At 43.4% G+C, this 17464-nt stretch overlaps 1 protein-coding gene across 4 annotated transcripts in view; it reads left to right on the top strand.

Moving 5' to 3' along the window:
- The window catches only part of ST8SIA6 (ST8 alpha-N-acetyl-neuraminide alpha-2,8-sialyltransferase 6), a 47104-nt gene extending 34321 nt beyond the window's left edge, over window positions 1-12783 (top strand). For 2 of the 4 annotated variants that reach the window (XM_033165438.1, XM_033165435.1), the window contains 5 exons: window positions 6795-6939; window positions 8507-8616; window positions 9594-9686; window positions 11630-12104; window positions 12681-12783. In XM_033165438.1, coding sequence (XP_033021329.1) covers window positions 6795-6939; window positions 8507-8616; window positions 9594-9686; window positions 11630-12098 — 817 coding nt within the window. In that variant the 3' untranslated portion in view covers window positions 12099-12104; window positions 12681-12783. Of the gene's footprint in view, window positions 1-3748; window positions 3918-6794; window positions 6940-8506; window positions 8617-9593; window positions 9687-11629; window positions 12105-12674 lie in introns of those variants that run through there. The other 2 variants (XM_033165439.1, XM_033165436.1) reach the window with 2 other exon arrangements.
- Window positions 12784-17464: the final 4681 nt, after the last annotated feature.

The raw sequence follows: 17464 nt of genomic DNA, 5'->3' as shown, positions 1-17464 counted from the left end.
AATATTAACAGGGTGTAAAGGGCTTACACTGCTATAATCACCATGTTAGTGACTTGCTTTCTTGAAGCCTGTCACACCTTCCCATCTATTATTGGCACTGTATCGAACATGCAAGAAGACCAATATTTAATTAATGAGCAGCTTGAAGTGGTGAGCATGCAGAGAGGGCTTGACACATCCATCACCAGCAAATGTTCCCTGACACATAATTTAAAACCAAAAGTTTGAAACAGGGGAAAATGTCAATCACAGAGCACAGTCACAAATCAATTCTCTCCGGCTGCTCAGTGAACCACACGACATACTAATTAACCTACATTTCTGGTGTCTGTTTCTGTCCTAAATACAGGGCCATTATAATTCTAAGCTAAAGCAACTGTTGAAACAGGAAGGAAAGGTTGAGGGCAGAACCTGATGCACATGAAACAAAAGCAGCAGGAGGAAAGTAGCTTTGGGTGTGGGTGATATTAAGCACCAAATCAGCCTTGGGGGGGGGGGAGTGCTTATCCCTTTCCCTGCCAGCCACTTCTCCACTATAACCCCACTTAGCTGCTGCTTCCCACCTCATCCAACAGTTCCACAGGGAGTTTTGCATTTGCCTACAAATGTCTGAAGTATGGGGAGGGCAGGGAGTAATCTTGGGGGAAGCAATTCCAGAAGCAGCACAGAGGACACGGGTTAAGTACTCTTTCCCCCAACACATCTCCATTCAAAACCAGCATCTCCCAAAGCCACTCTTCCTTAGACAGCTGCATGATGTTTTTTTAGAAATGTAATGTATAGTTCTGTGTAGTTTCCCCATACTCTTATTTGATAATAATTATAATTATAGACACAATCTACATCCTATGGAAAGAGACCCATTTACTTAAGCCCACATTAGTCCAGTCGTGCACAAAATAGGGAAGGGGGTCCAGGTTTTAGAGAAAGGAAAGTTTGTGAGGGTATACTGAGCACTTGCAACAACATGCTTTTCTCCGAAGCTGAGCTAGAGTTGGGAGAGTGAGTTCAGCTGGGGGGGGGGGCAGGGAGGCAAAAGGGAGGGAAGAAATTCAGCACATTTACCTAATTCACTTTTCCCAAAACAACAAGTGGACCGAGATGCAACCATCCTTTGAAAGTCACACTTGTCTGAATTTTACAATGCAGGTCTCCTTCCAAGTAACGTCAACAAAAATAGAAAATGTGCGTGTTTGTGAAAGTAGCACACAAAAATGGAATGTGATAGGAAACTGCTTGCAAAAAAAAAGTGTCTTGTTAGGAGAATTTCACACTAAAACACTGGTGAATTTCATGAGGATCAAAACAGCAGCAACCCGCAAATCTGATGTAGAAATGTGGGAACTGAATTTAAGATGGGCAGGGCGGGGATGAGAAACAGATAGGAAACCAAAACTGATAAAGTCACGCCTCCTTAGCTGGGAGAAAAGTACCGGTACTTTTTAAGGGACAGGCTGTGGGGAGAAGGAGAAGCAGGTTTGGGGAAGCCTCAGCAACTCTCATCTGTGGCCCTTTGCTCTAAAAACCAGACTTCTCCCATTTAATATGCGATTGGAAAGCACCTGGACTGAAACGAAAGGGAACACCCGCTTGTGCCCTTTGATTCTGACATTTCAAAACTGTTTGCATCAGAGGCTTATGATGCGCAGATGCAGAGGAAGCTGCCTTGCACCGAGTCAGGGCTATGAGCCATCACCAGGGTATGGGATGCCCTTTTCCGGGAAATGCTAGGCATTGACCCTGGGATTGACCCTGGCAAAAGCAGGTGGCCTGGTGGGACTCACTTTACCTCCCAACAAGCTGAGTCACTGCTGCTTATTTAGAAGGAAAGAGGAAGGGGTGAGGTGGTGGGGAGGTCAGCATGGTGCAGGCGGGCTCCTGCCGCTGTGTTTGTGCTGTGCCTACCTCCTTGCACTTCCTGCTCTTCCCCCCTTCCTGGTAAGCAGTGACTCGGCTCTCAGTTCTGCCCTTCCACGCAGTCCACTAGTGGACCCTGTTATTTTCTGCCCACCATGCTTGTGCTTTACTACTGAGCTATGATTCTTCAGTAAAGGATCAGCCTTTTTGAACTTCAGGAGTCCATATTTCAATCCCCCTCCCCCAATTGCAAATTAGCCCCCATCACTACTTTTTGCAAAATACAACCCTGGAGGCACAATGGGAAGGGGCTTCTTAGCACTCTCCCCTTTAGCATTTCTTTAAATTACCCCCCTTCAAGTTCCTTACCTCATAATCCTCACCCCCATAATAGATAAAAGTTAAAAGTAAAGGACCCCTGGACAGTTAAGTCCAGTCAAAGGTGACTATGGGGTTGCAGTGCTCATCTCACTTTCAGGCCAAGGGAGCCGGCATTTGTCCACAGACAGCTTTCCGGGTCATGTGGCCAGCATGATTAAACTGCTTCTGGCGCAGCGGAACACCATGACAGAAACCAGAGTGCACAGAAACACCGTTTACCTTCCTGCCACAGTAGTACCTATTTATCTACTTGCGCTGGTGTGCTTTCGAACTATGAGGTTGGCAGAAGTTGGGACAGAGCAATGGGTTCCCCGTAATAGAATAAATGGAGCACATTTATAATGGTGTCAGTATAATTGTGGATGTTTTAAATGCCCTAATACCATTATATCATGTGCAGAATGTAGACTATCCAATTTGGTAGGAATATCCAATAGTGTGGGAGTTCTGGAACGTGGGGTGTTTGCAGACCATCAGTATTTTCGAGTGAGATTCAATCACATACTGTTAAATTCAGGTTGTGTCGTTAAAGTCTTGCACAACAAACCTGCTTCCCTAAAAGATAAGATTTCATGATAAGAAAAGGGATGGGAAAATGCATTGGTACATGTGAGATAATCCTTGCTTTGCCACATCGCCATTTAACCTTCCTGAAAACCAATTCAAATGAATGTTTAATAAATAGTGAATGTCATTTAATCTCCCTGCAAAGAAATCAGGATGAATGCTCAGTAAACAGACCATCTAGAAGTGACCACAACTGCTGGTTACTGCCATAATTTTTTTTAAAGCATTAGATTATAGGTAACTCCCAAAGCCATGGTTCTCCATCATTTTGCATCTAATGAGCCTGAATTTCTGCCTAAAGACCTTCTTAGTCGATTGAATGCAGCAGCGAAGCCGTGCATAGCATGTCATTGGAAGCAAGCTTCTAAACGGCAGTGGATTAATAAATGTTTGAGAGACCGTTTGGGCAAACTTGCTGAGCAAGTGCAACAAGCAAGGAACGCCAGTTCTTTCTTAAAAGATTGTATGGCTGTCATTTATATACGGTAACTGATGGTGAGCAAGCTTCTCCTAAGGCTGAATTACTCTAATTGTCCCACAAGCTTATACTGAGGGCTGTAATTAGTGAAATGATTTCCAGAGGGTGTTAGCCTCTTGCAGCAAAAAACAATAGAGAGTCTTCTTCTGACACTTTAAAAGACTGACAAATTCATTAAGGCGTAAGCCGCCATAAACCACAAGCTTTATGCCATGATGAATTTTAAGGTGCCACAAGATCCTTTGTTGTCTTTGCTGTAATCAGTGGTTTTCCTTGAAATAAATGGGATAAATATTGCATTGTTACATGTGTTCTTCCTTTTCGCTGCCTGTATTTTAAGCTTTATTCCAGAATACATTCTGTGCTGTGCTGCAAACTGGACACGTTTCAGTTGTGTTCTTGAGCCCAGAAGCAGGGAGGCAGCGAAGGCTGGACCTTGAGCCACAGCACAGGGGACCCAAATGACTGTGCAGAAAGCAGCAGGGGATGAGGGCTGTGGCAAACAGACCCCACAACATCACTTTGGCTGGCATGGATGTGCCAGGGCCCCCTGGGACTGGGACTGGTCTCCTCTTCTTCCCTTTCTTCTTCTTTACTTGGGGGGCTGGCCAGCTAGGCACATCCATGGTTACAGATGATTTTGTTATTGTTACTTTAAAATTATACCTACAGCAAAACGATGCTCATTCCCAGGTAAATGTGCTTAAGCATCAGGCTAATCGGAAGCCAACTGTAGTCGTGATGGTGTTGTGATTTAAGCGAATTTTTAAAAAATAAAAAGCAAAACTTCATTTATTTATTTTTTAACAAATCATGGTTAGCTTGATCTTTCTTTCTCCAACGTATCAGGAATGTAGAAACAGTTGTCAAGTACAGAATGGTGGTGTTGGGAGGACAAAAAAAATATTTATTTGCTGCTTTAGAGATTTCAGAGAATCCCAATGGAAACAGAAGCTGAAATTGTCCATTTTGCCTTGTTTGTCCCATATCCAGAATGAAAATCAATCCAACAAATATGCTCAGTATTTTCACTGTTGCTGTTTTCAGTCTGCAAATGATACGTAATTGTAGGTGTCCCCCCCCCCATTTGCATTGCATTTCCTTTGTATTGAAATGAACGATCCTTTCAACTGAAATTAATGGTGTGGAATAATGTTTTGGGACTACAACTTCCATCATCCCTGACCACTGGTCCTGTTAGCTTCGGATGATGGGAGTTGTAGTCCCAAAACATCTGGAGGGCTGAGTTTGCCTATGCCTGGGTTGGAATGTAAAGCGATGCCATCTTACATGCTTGGGTGCTTCACATCTGTAGTTATATACATGGCTGTGTAACTTGTCTTAACTGTCTATTAAGACCATGAAGTCCAGGGCCTAAACCTACCTAGCTGCACCATCACCTGGCAGGACAGAATCGGGCAGCTCTGCCTTAACAAGAATAAAATTGCATGGCAATAGCTATGGAGCAAATTGCAATTTGTGCTGTAACATGCAAAGTTGATCCATAGCATCTGGCTTCAAGAAAGAGATATAAGACGGACGAGCTCAGTCTACAAAAACAGCAGGAATAACTCCAGGGTACACAGAAAGGTATTTGCTCATTAGATACAGTAATGCTATTTTTTTCTGTAAACATCAGAACTGGTCTGATGCTGCCTGCCTCACACAACCTGTGAGTTTGCCAGCAGTGAAAACCTTTCAGTTTAATAAGAGTGCCATTGTCAGCCTGAGTCTATTTTAATGAAAATTTTGTCGTCGCTGGTTTTATGAGTTTGTGTTTGTTTTAAACCTTAGTGTTTCTTCTGTTCTGTTCTTTTATTTTGCTTGACTTTGGACATTTTAATGATTCGAAAAGCAACTTATTTGATTCATAAAGCATTATAAACGATAATAATCTCATGCAAAGTCCAATGTCAAGGATGGTTGAGTTGCTGGGAATTTAACCGAAGGGACCTCTACTCATTGTATATGATTCCCCCCCCCCCAATGAGAATGTGTATATTGCAGAACGTCATCAAGTTTTATTGTGTTTATTGATCTCTCAAGAAAGAAAAATGAATAATTTCAAGCTACTCCTCTGTTATTCCCTCTGTGGCACAGCGTTGCATTGCATTAATATCACACTGCCTGGCTGTGTTTTATCACATTAGCTAAACCATAACATTAATTAGAAACAATTCTTTTCTTATTAGTTCTGAAATCTTCTTTTATGCTAGACCGTTTCCGATTATATTGAAGCATTCCCTTTTATGCTGCGGGTAATAAAGAAGAGCTGCGCACCATCATTGCTAATGAATGTTATCCGTCACAAAGGCATTTCATTTGAAGCTGAGATCTTGAAAGCCCAAACGTGCAAATGTGCTGCCCTGAACTTCTCTCTCGATTGCATGCGAACACTCCAGAATACCCTTTGAAAGCAGGAATTTAGCTTAGAGCTGCATCTAAGTGGTCAACTTCATGGGTTCAATTTCATATTTTTCTGCCATGACTTAACATTGGCAGCTTTGCACCATATTCTTCATGGTAGTGACTGGGCTGGTCAAAGCAGGGATGATTTTTTTAAATAAAAAAAAAATTGCTGGTACAACAGACAACCAAGAGAGCTGGTGGAAGCAGCATGGATGCAAAGCACTTCCTACATTAAATTCAAGCACTCTCTCGGGGAGTGAGGGACACAAATGTTCAGTTTAAAAATGGAATTTCTTCCTTTCTTTCCAGGGAAGTAGTTTTGTATTCAAAGCACTTCCCTGGCGCCTCGAATGCAAACTTCTTCTGCAAAGGGGCAAATGCTGTAGTATTAGGAGGGCCTCCATTTAACTGAGGGGTTTTCCACACTTCCGTCCAAGTGGTTTTGCCTTTGCCCTGATGCTGCCCGCCCCCGCCCCGCAACCCCCCCAATGTTTAGCACTAAATCAGAACAGCAATCGAAAACCTAGTTGCTGTTTTCCAAAACAGCAGGGCAAATGGAGGCATAAATGACCCCTCACAATCTGATGACCATCAGTTAAAGGGAGCATCTTTGAAGTTGAGTTTTCAGTGTTGTGTTGATCAGCTAAAATGGAAAAAAAGTACGGTCTCAGGCTTAGAGCCTAAAAGGATACGACACAAAAGGAAAGTGGATTGGAAGGGAGGAGGAAATAAGGAAAGTCAGGTGCAAGTTCGTTGTTCCAAGCTCTTCTGATGACTATCTGGCGTGGAAAAATTCAAAGAAAAAAACATGCCTCTTTGCTGTATGGATGGCGGGGGGGGGGCTCACCCCTTTTCTTTCCTCCTTTACTGGAGTCTCTTGGGGCGGCTTCTGCCAGGTGACAGGTGATGGAGAGAGGAGCCTGGCTTCTCAGCAGAGCTGTTCGTGGTCTTGCATCCCTCCTCTTCCCTCCTCTATTACAATCGGATGCACTGGGTGCCGCCAAGGGCCATGAGTAATAAAGCTGGTTTTGTTTTATGTTTCTTTGACGCCTCCACAACATTTATTATGCTGATCATTTATTTATTTGTTGTTGTTGTGCAGGTCAGAGCTTGCCTCGTGCTGCGATGCTGCTCACAACTTTATCGCTTCTCAAAATAACACCCCGCTGGGAAGCAACATGAGTTATGAAGTGGACAACAAGAAAACCATTCACATCACGGAGGATATATTCAGGATGCTGCCTGAGGTAATAAGAGCCCCTTGGATGGTTTCATGGCCATAAAAATGTAATCTAAAAGACACACACACCTTCAATCCTTTGGTATTCTGTGGGTGCCTCCAGACTCAGTATTTTGCAGGAAGGAGTCAGGCACATATCAAGAAATGAAGGCTTGTGTAATTAAAGTGGATTAAAGCAATCTGTTGCCCTAGTGCAGGCGTAGGCAAACTCAACCCTCCAGATGTTTTGGAACTACAATTCCCATGATCCCTAGCTAGCAGGACCAGTGGTCAGGGATGATGGGAATTGTAGTCCCAAAACACCTGGAGTTTGCCTATGCCTGCCCTAGTGCAACAAATCACTTAAAAAATCAACAACAATGGGCTTTTGTGATTAGGAAAGTGATGGGGAAATCCATTGGAAAGGGTGGGATGAATGAATGATTAATTGGGAGATGTATTAGTACCCAATAAGCAGCTCAGGATGAAAGCAGGAGGAATGCTCTGTGCCATATAAGCTCTCCACAAATAAATCAGAACAAACAAACAGACAATGAAGTCGGCATAGTTTAACCTCCATGCAAGCAAATCAAGATGAATACTCAATAAAGTGGGGCATCTACAGGAAACCTCTGTGGTGGAGTCCCTCAATACTTTCTTTTGCTCTATTAAATATTCCTCTCTTTTTCTTCATTTATCAGTAAACCAATAGCCAGAGTTCTCTGGGTGATGGGCCAATTAGAACCAAAGTTCCCAAAGAAGCCCAGTCAAAAAAACGTGTAAAGCGAAACAACCACATCAAAGCAGAAATTAACACAGTTTAAGGCAAATGTCTAGGATATAGAGAGCCATGAAATGACCCCCACACAGTTGAAAGCCACCACCCTAACACTCCAATTAAGATAGAAATTAAAAAGTATAATCAATGTGTTGAATTCAAAGTGAGTTCTGCTCAAAGTAGATTCACTGAAATTAATTAACATGACTAACTTGGGTCCATTAATTTCAGTAATTACTATTCTGAGTAGAACTTAAAAGACCTGGGGCTCTAAAATGTTTTTTTGCTTGGTGCCTAAAGAATGTTAACAAAGGCACCAAGGTGAGCCTCTCTGGAAAGGACATTCCACAGAAGAGGTCATCTCCTTTGGAGTCACCCTCTGCATCTCAGATTGCGGGGCCCCTTGAAGAAGAAGGGTCTCAGCTGATGATCTCAGGGCCCAGGTAGAAACCATAGCTCAGTGGTAGAGCATCTGCTTTGCATGCAGAAGATCCCAGGTTCGATCCATGGCATTTCCATGTTGGGTTGGGGATAGACCCCTGCCTGAAACCCTGGAGAGCTACTGTCAATGTAGACAATAATGGGTTGGAAGGAATAGCAGCCAAATCCTGTATAAAGAGATCTTCCTGTGTTCCTAGGCATATCTGGCTGATTCCAGCGTCCCCAAGTTTTGAAGGCTCCGTCATCATTTTCAGACCAATGGTCAATAAATAACTTTTATAGCAGCCTATTAGAATTAGTGATGGTGGACACAGGACTTATGAACTCTTGGTTCTGCTATGCAAGAACAGAGTGCACCCGTTGCTTTTGTTTTCAGTCACAGCCCCTGGATTACCCATTCAAGAACTGTGCCGTGGTTGGAAATGGGGGGATCCTCAAGAACTCCAGCTGTGGAGCAGAAATTGATAAATCCGACTTTGTATTTAGGTAAGAAACTGTCTCGAAGCTACTAACATGAGTTTGGCCAAACTGCGAGAGGTAGTGAAGGATAGGCGTGCCTGGCGTGCTCTGGTCCATGGGGTCATGAAGAGTCGGACACGACTGAACGACTGAACAACAAAGAAACTCCAAACTGACGCATGCAATAGCTTGCACAGGGACATAGGCACTCGTGACACCAGCATCCTTATTTTTGCAGTTTTTCTTGCCCGTTTTCATAAGCCTCAGACGTGTTATCAGAAGTGCATGATTTCTACTTAAGGACAAATTTCTGGCCACTTTGAAGAGCAGAAATGTGCTCTGAAATATGCAAGTAGCTTACACGAGTATATTTGTGGTCAGTTCCTAGGTGACATTTCTGTTCTCTTAGGGTCTGTGAGAGCTGAGGCTAATAGTAGCGAGAGAGAGGAAATTCAACACCCCCTCCCTGTTTGCTGTGGTTCAGACAAAAATGTTGTTGTTGTTGTTTGTTGTTGTTAAACCTGGCAATGGTATCTGCATTTAGTGCCACATCTAGTTTAACTCTTAGGTTTGCTTTTGTTTAGAGAATGGCTACTATGTGTATAGATGCACAGAAAGAAGGATCTCCTATTCTCCACTAGAAATAATTTGGACAGAAGAGAAGCACGGCAGTAGAGAGAAAATGCTGGTCTTTTAGCAAACCCTGCTGCCCTGTCTCTCCCCACCACTGTTGTGTGTGTGTGTAAATATCTACATCAGGATCTGCTGTCCCTGTGGATCCTGCCACCTGAAGCAGGCCCCTTACCTTGCCTCTGTGTGTACGATATTTACAGCAGATGCATGTTGAGAGTCCCATTGCAGACAATAGCGCTTGCTTCCTAGTTACGTGTGCCTAGGACTGCAGCTGTAGGGACCAGACTCAAGTGACATGTCTAAGAGATGTCTTGATGCTGTAACAATGGGATGCTTGAAGTGGTTCCTAAACAGCTCTTGTAAAACTTCAGGTGTAACCTCCCCCCGACAATGGGAAGCATCAGTCAAGATGTTGGCAACAAGACAAACCTCGTGACTGTCAACCCGAGCATCATAGCACAGAAGTGAGTATGACTGCAATGTTTTTTGTGTGTGTGACTCGTGTTTAATTGCTTGATTCTCCATTAGAGAAACACATCGGCATGTCACCACTACAGCCACTGAATTGCAATTGCTTCATTAGTGGTCCCAAGCTCCCCTTTAACTGGCAGCCTAATGCAGATTGAAAGCCCTTAAGCTTTTTGTGCTTTTCGAATGAGCTGAAGCTTTGGTGAAAGGAATAAAGCAGCCATTTGATATTTTGCTACCACAAATTCTTAGCTGTGAGGCTAGGACGGTTTTTACAAAAGTCATAGCCACCATCTAAATCAGGGGTGGTCATCGGGGGGTGGGTTGCATGCTAATGGTGGGGCAGGGGGGCAGAACGAGGGGTTGGGGGGGAATTCGATTCAGTTCCCATTTCAAGGCTAATCTACCTAATTCACATTATCCAACACACTACCGTCCTTTAAATTCACACTTCTTCAAATATTGCAATGCTGTGCTCCAGCCAAGTAATTTGTACCAGGGTGGGGTGTGCATAGAAATGCAAATATTAGGGGAAATGACATTGAAAAAATGTGCTCATTGGCATAAACTATGTACAAAAATATGTATATTAGGAGAAATTCACACTAAGATACACTGAATTTTCATGAGGACATGAAACAACGGTCTGTTGTTAATACATGAAGAACCGAACTTAAGATTGGAAAAACGAGAAACTAAACATGAGGGTTTTGCCCATCCTTAGTCTGAACCTTCACTCTCTCTTTTTCTGCCACCCCCATTTTCTCTCCTCTCTTTCAGCCTCTCCTTTGTCTCTTTCCCCTTTTTCCAGCAGACTGCAGCAGGTGGGACAGATTGCTTTTGCAAAGGTTCTGAAATGATCAGTTGCAGAGGACTTCTGCCATCGCAGATCTAAATGGCAGTCAGGTTCTGCTTCCAGAATCTGCTCTCTTTCACATTCACTGTGTGTGTGTGTGTGTGTGTGTGTGTGTGTGTGTGTGTGCATAGAAATTATATAAACCACTTGAGAGAGAGAAAGTCTCCAAGTAGCTCATAGTATTGGCCTAGCTAACATGTGGCACTAAGCCAAACTTTGTATGGTTTAACATGAACAAGCAATCATGCTAGTGCACAGTTTTAAAAACACACACACACCTACTTCTCCCTTGCCACACCATTGAGAGCTAATCCATGGTTTGCTTTAGTGTTACGAATGAATCCAGTCATGTGGTTTCGCTCCAAGCTTGTGGTTTAGTGCTTGTGGTTACTTTGTGGGGGGGAAACCATGAGCTCAGGCACTCATGATCCATAACATAAGACAAACCATAGCTTACTTCTTAGTAGCGGAGCAGCAGCAGGACTGTGAGAGAAGTGAAGTGGCCTCGTTTTTCTTACTGTGCACCACCACACTTGCTTGTTGTTGAGTTTGTTACTATTTATTAAATTTATATACTGCTAAACTATGGTTTGGCTTAGCATTGCACACAAACACCACCACCATAACTCAGTACAGCAGCTAGTTTTGCCATACAAACCCTGTTGATTAGATAAGAAATAGCAAATAAACAGAAATGGGGTGATTGGCTCCTTACAGAACAACATTTAGTCTTCTTTTCCATGTTATTTGCTTCCAGAGTTGGGGGAACAGTTTGCAAATAATATGGAATTGCGCTATATCCTATGCTGTTTCTGGAAGCGGCTTTTACATTATGTGAAAGCTCAAATATAATATGAAAATTAAGGAAATGTCAGGAAAATGGAACAAAATATCATGTGAATGCAGCTAGAGTCTCACAGGACTGAACAGGATATTGCTCCTGTTGTTTTTACAGCTGGGGTTTAATTCTCATTCTGTTTCCAATGGTGAGCGGTTTATAAAATATAATAATGGACCCCACTCAATCGCACCCAGACTATCTGTACTGATGAAAAATTTTCACATGTCTTTGCGTCTCTGCAGATATAACAAACTGAATGAAAAGAAGCTCACCTTCCTGGAGAACATTGCAAGCTATGGTGAAGCTTTCCTTTTGCTCCCTGCCTTCTCCTTCAGGAGCAACACAGCAGCTTCTTTCAAAGTGCACCAAACTCTGAAAGAGTTCAGCGCAAAGCAGGAGGCCATATTTTTCTACCCCAGATATCTCAGAAATCTTGCCCAGTTCTGGAGGACTAAGGGCGTCAAAGCCTATCGGTTGTCTTCAGGCTTTATGATCACCAGTGCGGCTGTGGAACTGTGCGAGAACGTGAAGCTCTATGGCTTCTGGCCTTTCTCAAAAAGCACCGAGGGCACGCCTATCAGCCACCACTACTACGACAACCAGCTACCCAAGCCCGGCTTCCATGCAATGCCCAAAGAGTACAGCCAGATTCTCCAGCTCCATGGAAGGGGTATCCTCAAGCTGCAGTTTGGCAAATGTCTAACTGACTAGGCCAAGGTAGGTTTCTTTGTGGGGATGCCCTGCGTTTCATTAAGCCAGGGGGAGTCCCATGCCTCGCACCTGTGTCCTTCCAGATGTTGTTGGACTACAATTCCCATCAGCCCCAGCCAGCATGGCCAGTGGTCATGTACGATGGGAGTTGCAATCCAGCAACATCTGGAGGGCTAAAGTTTCCCCACTTCAAATGTTTTAGGCAGAAAATGACAGCTTGAAATGAATGTTCTTGCAATGATGGAGCCTGCCATGTAAATTGCAGGGCAGCCCTATAAGGGGGTCATTTCTTGCTTTAAAAGAAAAAGAGAGAGTGGCCAATATTATGTTATATTTGATTAATCACCAAATGCCAGAGAAGCAATATGGGATTTTAAATTGAGACAAAACTGAAGTGACGTGTCTGACTGCTCATTCATCAGTGAAGTGATGAAAGCTGATTTATTCATTTGGACTTTTCTTTAACCCCTCACCCTTTTTAACCCAGAGGCAGATAAATGCCAACTGTAGCTTGTGATGCACATGTGGTACGGTTTGCTCACAAAATAATAATAGTGGTGTATTTTCTTGTTTCACTTCCAGAGTGATGATTGCTAAGAGGAGAATTTGTATGCACCGCTGCGGTTTGGATTTGATCAAATGTCAATTTATGAGCATTAAATTGTGCTACTATAATTCAGAAGTATTTTGCACTTGAGGATGGCAGTCTTTTCCTTTTTTCCTACCATAGTGGCGTGTGTGACTTTAGATTATTGTAACCTGCCCTTTTTCTTACATGGAAACAAAATTTTTACAAAACCCAAAAACATCCACTAGAGAGAACAAAGCCAAATCTCAGGATGATAGCTGGCAGTTACATTTGTAAAACTATTTCTTGTTTTTGTTTATGCCATCTAAGAAGCGGTCTGTCTTAGTATCTTGCAGCTATAACATGACTGCACCGTTTTGCTGATCTGCAAACAATTACAAGTGGTTACATCTTCAGCTGGCAGTCTGAAGCGCCGCAGCCCACAAACAGTTTTACCTCCTCATTGTTGTATCCAAAAGACTGTGTTCCAGCTCTCTTACATTTTGTCATAATGATTTCTTTAAACACGGAGAAAGGGCTTGGATACCTGCTTGAGCATCTCCAGCATTTGCAGCATGAACAAGATGTGACAGGCCAGCTAATTTATCCTTTATTCTCACTTGTGTCATCGGAGCTGGAATTGTGGGGGTGACTGTCTAAAAACAACAAAGGGCAACAAGGAAATACAAGCAATTTTATTTCCGCCTCCCCTTTCCCCCCTTTTGCGTTTAAAGAGACACCCACACCCACTTCGTAGTTGAGCTGAAGAGGTGTGTGGATAGCAGATCTGTCTGTTGAAAGCCAGGCATCCTCCAGTCATACAGTGTAGTGTTTAAATTTTAAGAGCAAATGGGACTTGCGGGTGAGACATGCAAACTATTCCCCTTGCCTGTGTGAGGAGCACAGAATTCTCCCCTCTGCCTATGGCTTACCTCCTTGCAGTTTGACCTCCAAGGTGATGCTGCCTCCAACTAGACTTAAGTTCTGGAAGCTAGCCCTACTGGGAGGAAATTATAGACTACACAGATGACATAATCGAGGGAGGCAAGTTAGAAGGTAAAACAAAATTAGATGGTTAAAAGTTGGCCTATGTATTAGGATGGGGCTGTGGGCAGGACTCTCTGGTGAGCCAGGAGCTCAGGAAGACCTTGTTGCTCAAAAGGGCTAACTGGAATAGGACACTTTCTCATGTTCCTTTCTGTCTAGTTTAAGTGAATAGTTTTAGTTCAGGCCAGAGAAACTGCCACCTGAACTTCATGTTCTCGCCACATGGGGCAGCTATCCACAGACCCCATCAGCACATGACAATTTCTGACTTACCAGTTTTCTGTCACGAAAGGTTGCTGTGGTTCCAGGCTCCATCTTGTGCACCTGTGAATCAAGGTATATTTTTCAAAAGCTACATCTGTATCTAACTGATGCATGCTTTACAGAAGAGCTTCACACTGGGCTTCTACGTTTAAATTCTTAATGCTCATTTCATCTGACTACCTATTAGAATTAAATTATTTAAAAGCCCTGATTAAATTTTCTTCTATCAATATGAGTCAAGAGGGAATAAGGTCCATAATGTTACCTAATAAAAAGCCATCATATGCCCCTCGAGTAACATTTCCAGGCCATTTGTAGAGCTCTGTCATCTAATAAGGAGCATGGCTTCCGAAATAACTCTGTGAATTGAGTCTTCCCTAAGTGAGGAAAGTTAGGGAGGGTTCTTTTTCACATGCACATGGACATAGCAATTTCAGAAATGGAGGCTAGTTCTATGTTGGACTTAATTTGGGCAAAAAAATGAAGAATAGTATCTGAAGAAGTGTGCGTGCACACGAAAGCTCATACCAAGAACAAACTTAGTTGGTCTCTAAGGTGCTACTGGAAGGATTTTTTTTTTTTTTTTTTGTCTATGGCAGACCAACATGGCTACCTACCTGTAATTGAAAATTGTAGTAACTACTTGCGACTTCTTTTCTCCTACAACTCTCACTGTATTGGGATCTCCCTTTTTCATGATACTGTATGAACATAATAAGAGCCTGCTGGATCAGGCCAATGGCCCATCTAGTCCAGCATCCTGTTCTCACAGTGGCCAACCAGCTGCCAATGGGAAGCCCACAAGGAGGACCCAAGCACAACAGCACTCTTCAAACTTAGGATTCCCAGCAGCGGTAGAACATAGCCATCATGGCTGGTAGCCATTGATAGTCTTCTGCTCTAGGAAATCTCCCCCATCGAAAGGTCCAGTGCTGCCAGGAGACATTTGATGCTTTAAAATCTAAATGTGATATTATGGTCTGTTTGAAACTGTTGCTACGCATCTGACTGTATTAATGTATGGATAACTTCTCTTTCTGTGTGATGTATTGAGAGGAGTGCTGTGTCACACTTCTGTTTTTAATTTTATTGTACTTTGAGGTAAAGTTGTATTGTCAGCCAGATGATGTCGTTGATGCTCTGTATTGATGAAGTGCCTCAGTGCCAAAGACTGTTTGCTTTCATGTCATGGTGTATACAGTGGATGTTGCACTCATTGGATGTTGCACTAACTAGATGTGAACTGGAATATTTTTGCAATTTTATTTGGAAATTAAAAAAACAACAACGCCTTGTTATAGCCATGTCTTCCACTAGATTATACACATGCCTTCAGCCAGATCAGTAAGACTTCAGTCCTAAACACACTTACTAGACAGTAAGCTTCAAAATGGACTTACTTCCAAGTAAATGTGCATAGGATTGCACAGGAAAAACATGCCTCACCTGGGATTTCTTCTGCTCTAGCTATGGTGCTCTTGCACAACTTCCATTTATTACAATGAAACCCAAATCATGGACCTTGATGGAATCACTGGGCAGGGTCAGCCCAAGACAATGGGACACACACAACACACACATATTTTGCACACCCTGCTTCATCCTCTTCCACTGCCTGGGGCAACTGGAGATGGCCCAGGGAAGCCCTGGCATGCTGAAGGCAGCGGGGAAGAAAAGAGGTTGGACAGGAGCAGGCAGCAGTGGGGGGGGGACTGTCTCCCTCAGGGTTACTGGGTTGGTGGCAATGGCAGCCACTCCTATCCACAGCCAAAGGAGAAGTGGACTTCCTCTTTCCAGGTCTGCCACCCCTTCCAGCTGCCCCAGCCTGCCGCCTGAGCTGACTGCCTCAGTGAGGCTAATGGTTGGGTGGGCTCTGCCACTAGGTTTCCTGAAAACCTGTATGGAAGCATCGACCCATTGAAAGGTTTATACACCCTGATTCTGAACATTGGTGGCTCTTCCTCTCTTCAGCTTAGTCGTCATAACCATGCAACCAGTAGCAAAACCAACGATGAGCATTGTAGGCCTTTGACAATGGCACATCATGTAGGGAAACACAGGCAAGATTATGGACCTTGGACATTCAAGAAGACGGGAAGCTGCTTTACACAGACTCAGACCATTGGCACATCTGGGGCCATATTTTCTTCACTGACAGGCTGCAGCTCCCCAGGATATCAGACAAGGGTCTCTTGCTGCCCTACTTGCAAATGCCAGGACTTGAACCTGGAACCGTCTGCATATAAAGCAAAGGCTACTGAGCTATGCCCCTCCTCTTAATCAGTATTCCCTAAGGCTGCAATCCTATGCATGCTTACCTACAAGTAAGCCCCTTTGGACTCATCAGGATCTGTTTCCGAGTAGACATGCATGATATTGCTTTGTAGTCATGGATTTGTTTGGATGTGTGAATCAGGCCACTAGTCAATGCTCCTGCTTTTCTTTGATTAACTGGAGAACAAATAAGCTTAAATAATTTTTTTACATTGGCCAAGTTTGCATGATTGAAACTCCATCCAGCCTCACACAGCCCTTTTGCTGCCGCCTTTACTTTTCCCACTGCATAAGCAGGGAAACAAGCCAGGAACTTGCAGTTAATAGCAGTGCAATGAGTCTTGACCACACAGTGAGGCAGTTTGGCTCCTCACCCCCCCCCCCCCCGCGGCCTGGGTTTAAGCCCCAGTGGAAAGGTGTGGACGGGACCGGTTCTGCTTTATAGGCATAGCTGTCAACTTTTCCCTTTTCTTGCGAGGAATCCTATTCGGAATAAGGGAATTTCCCTTAAAAAAAGGAAAAAGTTGTTATAGGCAGAAGAGAATGCTGAGGAAAGAAGACAGAAGCAGGAAGGACTAGCTGGATGAAGTTTGTGCAAACAGTGTGAATTAGGTAAGTTCACCTTCAGATGTGAACTGAAACGATCTTCTCTTCCCATCCAGTGACATCAAAGAGGGGGCAGCGAACTCTCTTAAGATATTGTGCTCTTATGGGGAACACCAAACGTGCCTTCCCATCCTGGGCAAACCAAGAATGGTAGCTAGTGACTTGTAAACAACCCAGAATATGAAACCATAATTAAAGTTGGCTTGCAGGTCTTGCTTGGAAGCCGTGAACTCTAATTTCTGGCTCACAGGTTAACTATTCACTGTGACTTCCAAGCTTCTTTTCTTGCTTGTATGAGGACTGAGTTGTGCAAACTAGGCCACTGTCTCACTGAAAAATATTAAATTGTTTCCCCTGTTTGAACAGCGGGAGGGAATATTAACAGTCCTTGACAAAATTCTGCTAAGCACATCCTGAATCAAGTGAGGGAAATAAATTGTTTACCGTGCCATCAGCACCTAAGACTGTTTTTGCAGGTGACAGCTCTGATTAAAATTTGCTGGGAAATTCTCATTTGCATTGCTTAATTAATTAATGCTCTCGGTCCTAGAAATAATGAGGGGGGGGGGGAATGAGAGGAGCATCTGCTTTGATTCCTTAAAAATGT

This window comes from Lacerta agilis, chromosome 12 (assembly GCF_009819535.1).
Source record: "Lacerta agilis isolate rLacAgi1 chromosome 12, rLacAgi1.pri, whole genome shotgun sequence".
Taxonomy (NCBI): Eukaryota; Metazoa; Chordata; class Lepidosauria; order Squamata; family Lacertidae; genus Lacerta; species Lacerta agilis.
Note: the sequence above shows the minus strand (reverse complement) of the source record. Positions and strands in the feature narration are given on the sequence as shown.